Source organism: Brassica napus, chromosome C3 (genome assembly GCF_020379485.1).
Source record: "Brassica napus cultivar Da-Ae chromosome C3, Da-Ae, whole genome shotgun sequence".
NCBI lineage: Eukaryota > Viridiplantae > Streptophyta > Magnoliopsida > Brassicales > Brassicaceae > Brassica > Brassica napus.
Genome location: NC_063446.1, coordinates 69,015,995 through 69,021,144, shown reverse-complemented (window position 1 = coordinate 69,021,144; position 5,150 = coordinate 69,015,995). Strand labels below are relative to the sequence as shown.

Sequence of the window (5,150 nt, the reverse complement as noted above, 5' to 3'; positions counted from 1 at the left end):
CGTTCGTGACTTTTCGTAAAAATTTCTTATTCTTACAACTTTCGGGAACGTTGAGATGTGAACGGAGAGACATGGTTTAGGATCTCGTATCGTTTAGATATCATGTCTTGAGATGTCTGAGACCAATACGATGAGTTTAGGGCAAGACCTTGGTTTACTCTTGGTTTTAAGGTTTGTGCGGTGACTAGCCGGCTATCTAATTTTCTGTAGCGATTTCTACCTGATTCGTACCGATTAAAAGTCCGCGATAGGTTATCGGATTATATGACTTGTATGGTATGAATCTAGCATCTTTCCAGAGGCAATTTTTAAGCCAACTGGAAGTGCTAGACCAAAATTTCGGACAATTTGTTCGCATCGTCTCGAATTATAACTTGGCGACGTCTCGCGGTTGTTTCGAAGAAAGATTATTTTCCGATTTTGGGCAGGATGAGGCCGCTGACAAGATTCTAAACGTTCGTAGATTTTCTAGGCGTGTCCTGAGACTTTTGCGTTTAACTGAAGCGTAAGCGTTTTAATTAAAAAGGAGCAATGCATATTGTAAAGAGAGTTTTTTTTTTAAATATCTAAAAACTCGATTACAATAACGCGTCATTTCCTATGTGGGAGTATACGAGTATACGCACCCACTCCCCCCCCCTTTTTTTAGAGAGGAGGATAGTTGAAATCCTCTTTCGACGAGCTGCCTACGTACCTCTTTCGAGGATCAAGCCATCTCGTAGTTCTGTTTTATGCCGCGAGCGTTTTTACTCGGCGGTTGTCGCCGTGCTAACCCCACTGATCGTGGCGACCGTGGCCGGGTCAGCGTTCTCTTCCGGATGTTCCGGTTGAGTTGTAGCGTCGGCTTCGGACTCGTGTTGAGTTTTGACGTCCGAAGCGTTTGCGTCAGCAGACGATGTTAAATCGTCTTTCCTTGAAGCGTTTTTGGCCGAAGATTGATCTATTTCGTGCGCTTGCGATTTGCCGTTGCAGAAGCAGTCATTTGCCTTAACTTGTGCTCCGCGAGGAAGCATAGTCGCGACTGTTTCTGACATCCCCTGATAGATGCGACTCCGTTTGGGGTCAGGAATTTGACACCTAGGTGGTATGTCAATAGAACGGCTTGCATGGCGTTGATCCATGGGGTTCCCATGATCACGTTGTAGATGGCAGGATGATCGACCACCGCGAATTTGACGATTTTCGTGATCTCCTTGGCCATGACTGGCTGCTGGATTGACCTGAGGGTCATCGATACTTCTCCTGAAAAACCCGTGAGCGGTTTCGGCGTTGGAGTTACTTCTCCGAGTTTGATGCTCATCCGATTGAGAGTGTCGCGGAAGATTACATTGACCGTTCTTCCCGTGTCAATGAGTACTCTTCCGACATCCAGATCTCGTATGACGAGATCTATGACGAGCGGATCGCTGCGAGGTTGGTCGATCCCGCCAGCTTCCTCCTTCGTGAAGGTGATTGAGCAATTTTGACCATCTCGGGTAAGAGACCATGTAGGCCAGTTTGCGCTCGACTCCGCCTTCTGCTGATAAGCCTTGATGGCCGAAACCGTATCGTTGCAGAATTGCGATCCTCCAATGATCATGTTGACTCTGCGACGATTGTTACCGTTCCCTTTGTCGTCCGGCCTACCACCGCGTTTATCCCCTGATTGGTTTCTTTGAGGAGATTTCTCCGCTGGCGGATTTCTGTCCCCTTCGGGGGGCGATCGGTCTCGAGGATGAGATCTTTCACGCTGGTCACTTCCGAGAGCTCTCCAGCTAGTAGCTTCACGGACAGCCTTGCTCCCAAGACTTTGCAGTTAGTCGTGGAGTGTCCTCGGGACTGCTGGAACTCGCAGAAGGTGTTTTCGTCATATCCTTGATTGCGAGTCCACGTATTACCCGTGGTTCGGCCCTGGTCCGAACTGATCGCGTAATTGTGCGCTCCTTGGAGATCTTCCCCCTCGTGATGGACATACTTGTCGTTACGAGAGTTCTTCTTCTTCGTTTTTGGATCTACATCTTTCGAGGATGGTCTTCCGACTTATGTTTTTGCGATAAGACTTTCGTTTCTTCCTCGATTATGATGTAGTCCGTCGCCTTGTGGAGGGCGTCCTGGATCGTCCGCGGTTTGTCGAGGGTTATCCATTTTCTGAATTTCGACTTGTACCAGAGTGTCTTTTTGAGCGCATCAATGGCCACCTTGTCGCTTATCACGCTGACCCTGGACATTACCAGCTTGAATCGGCTGATGAACTCGCGGAGGGGTTCGTCTTCCCTCTGGGACAGACTCCAGAGATCGACATCTGAACTTTTTCTATCTATGAACATAGAGTATTGCTTGAAAAATTCCGATGCGAGCTGTAGGAAACTCCCGATAGAGTTTCGCTTAAGGCGTGCGAACCATTCGAGGGCTACTCCTTCCAGATTCTCGACGATATAAGTTTTTTGCCTTCCCTAAGGCGTCGAGACGAGCGAGATATTCGCGGACACGACTAAAACAGCGATTCGCCTTATCAGTCATGGCAGCCTGGACCCTTTCCCTTTCACAAGTAACCTCTAAGCTTCGCGAGTCCTTCAGGCGTTGTCTCTCCTTGATCAACTTCTCCACAGCAGCTTCCCTCTCTTCACGAAGCTCGGCCTTCTCCTTCTCGAGAGCCACACTGGCCTGCTCTAGGCGAGCCTTCTCCCGAGCGAGTTCTTTCTTCGAAGTCCTATCAGAATTGAGCTTGCCTTCGAGCTCCTCGAATTTCACTCGAAGGACCTCTTTCTCTTCAGCAGCCTTGTCGTTGGCTTTCTTGTGTTCAGCCCTCACTCTCTCGATCGCTTTTAACCTTGCCTGAACGAGTTTCTCTGAAACTCCCAGTTGAACCATTGTCTGCTTCAGGGTGCTGTCGTACTTCTCGACAAGGTAGTTCATGCTCTCGTCGCTCTGCAGAACAGCAAGGTAAAATTATTCAAAGGAATTCAACCTACTTTTTCGGTGGAAAAGGGAGAAAGGGAGAGCACATTACCCGCTTCCTCATGAAAGCAGCATCGATGTACTCGTCCTTGAAATAAAGATATCCTATTGGCGGTAGCTCCCTCGTCCCACAACGGATCTGGCGTGTCAGCTCCGCGCACTGGAGAGGGTTAAAGATCAAAGGAGTCTTCTCGTCGTACGAAAACTGCACGCGATCGGGAAACTCGACCCCCCCCCTCTCTTTGCAAGCGAACCTTCAGACCGAGTACCTCTTCTCGCTACCGAGTCAGGAGCAGTCCTCTCGCTCGCAGCAGACTTGACAGATTTCTTCTTCGTCTTCTTCTTAGGCCGCTCCTCGGGCACTGCCTCGATCGAACCAGTCTCAAAAAGGTCTTCTGTGGCGGTTCTCGATCGCCAGTGGAGGTAGGTTTTTCCCGAGGCCTCTTCTTCCCTTCCTTCTTCTTCTTCTTCTTCTTCGGGCTCTTGGAAGCTTCGGTGGGAGGCGGTGCCCTCTCGAGGGAAGCACTCTCTTCGAAAGATGCAGATTGCTGTCCTTCGACAGCTCGTTTCTTCGTCTTGGCCCCTTTCGCCGCTTTCCTTTTAGGACTCCGAGCAAGTGGCTCCATGTTAACATCCCCGCCAATCGAGCTAGGCTCGGCCGTTCCCGAAGTATCAGCAGCAGACGACTTCTTCGAAAGTAACTGCAGCTCCCCTTTTAGTAAGGCACTCAAATCCGGGACCCCTTCCATTTCTCTAGCCTTGTTCAGGATCTTTTGCTTCTTCCGAGTAAAAAAAGACAAGCGCGACTTGCGAGGACCTACTACACAAGGAAGTCTCGACTCCCAATCAACTGCAAAGGGGGACTGAAACGTAAAATCTTTTAGCAAACTACTGGTGAATCCGGACGGTCAAAACCAAAGAAAGCTTTCACAATGAACCTACCTCTAGCAATCCGATCCTGCTGACGACGAATCCACTCCCGGCTGAGATCTGCCCAACGAAGATGGCTGTGCGTCGAAATCGCCCGAGAACTCTCGAAGAACTTCTCTGGGTATGCGATCGTGTTCGGATGGCGAACTGCAAAATAGAGAGGAAACAGTTAGAAACAGCGAGTAAAACATGATTCCAAACAGTTGGTCTCAACCAAGTGTCTTATTTCAGAGAACGCGGTAGCCGTCCCCAGGCGGCTCTGCGAATGCATGTTCGTCGGACTTGATATAAAAGTACGAACGCTGCCAGTCCTTTGTCTTGTTCAGATGCCCGGTCAAGACGTTATAGTTCGATCGCATTTTCAAAAAGAATATCCCGTGTGGTTCAGCCTTCGTGAAAGTCAACTCCTCAAAAACTTTCACGCTCATCGAAATGTCTATCTCCGCAGCCATTACCATCAGCATGGCGGCAATAAGAAACGACTCGTTGAGTAGCTGACAGATCGCAATATCCCGACGAAACGGGTAAGACGTAACCAACCGGGAAATTGGGAACCAGAGTTTTGTGTGATCCCCGAAGTAGGACTCATACACACACTGGTAGCCAACCGGCGGTGACCAAGGACGCTGCTCCGCTGAAGGGATAATATAGGTGATGCCGGCGCCTCCGTTCCGCCTCAACAAATCCTTCACAGTCTTGTGAGAGGAGCAAGTATCGTACATGTTCTTCCATGATTGACCTTCAGCCCGTGGGTCGTGCAACGATTCAGGCGGAAGCGGAGAAAGCTCCTCAAAGATCCCACAAGGATCACTTTGATCTTCTCGAGGCATCACTTTGATCTTCTCGGTTATCGCTCCCACTATTCCTACTACTGCTCGTGTCGCTACCACCATTGACTTCGACCCGACCAGCGGCTTCTTCACGAATTTTCATGTGGGAATCGGCGACTAAAAGGCACTGAGATAGGCTCATGTATTCCGTATCCCGCAAAGCATCGCGATGGATCAGATCAAACTCGTCCAGCGGACTACCATTCACTGTCACATCATTAGTCGGGCTGGGAGTAGTAGCAATGTCCTTTCCTTTCTCCTCGCGCGAAAGTCGACTCTTCGGAGGCATGCTTCCTGTTCCAGGGACGACTAGACCGACAATCGAGACTCTAACTTACCCGAAACGAATTTAGAGAGAGAACAAAAGTAGAGAGAAGGGAGAGAAAAATGGATACCTGGGTCTGCAGAGAAGAATGATGAAAGCGAAAGGAAGAGACCTATTTATCGTAAAGA

General features: G+C 49.4%; 1 protein-coding gene across 1 annotated transcript; it reads right to left on the bottom strand.

Moving 5' to 3' along the window:
• Window positions 1–746: 746 nt before the first annotated feature.
• On the bottom strand, window positions 747–4,760 carry LOC106384757 (uncharacterized protein At3g60930, chloroplastic-like). The gene is made up of 6 exons (XM_048749947.1): window positions 4,169–4,760; window positions 3,880–4,014; window positions 3,315–3,787; window positions 2,990–3,097; window positions 2,478–2,907; window positions 747–952 (listed from the first exon to the last, which is right to left on the bottom strand). The coding sequence occupies exons 1-6, from the start codon at window positions 4,758–4,760 to the stop codon at window positions 747–749; spliced, it is 1,944 nt and encodes a 647-aa protein (XP_048605904.1).
• Window positions 4,761–5,150: the final 390 nt, after the last annotated feature.

Bases quoted from the DNA above. Each gene is read 5' to 3' on its own strand.
- LOC106384757 (XM_048749947.1), bottom strand. From the start codon at position 4,760: ATGGTGGTAGCGACACGAGCAGTAGTAGGAATAGTGGGAGCGATAACC. The intron at 4,015-4,168 runs GTTCGTACTTTT...TCTATTTTGCAG, and splicing joins CAAGACAAAGGACTGGCAGC to TTCGCCATCCGAACACGATC. The intron at 3,098-3,314 runs GTTCGATCGAGG...AACCCTCTCCAG, and splicing joins AGAAGACCTTTTTGAGACTG to TGCGCGGAGCTGACACGCCA.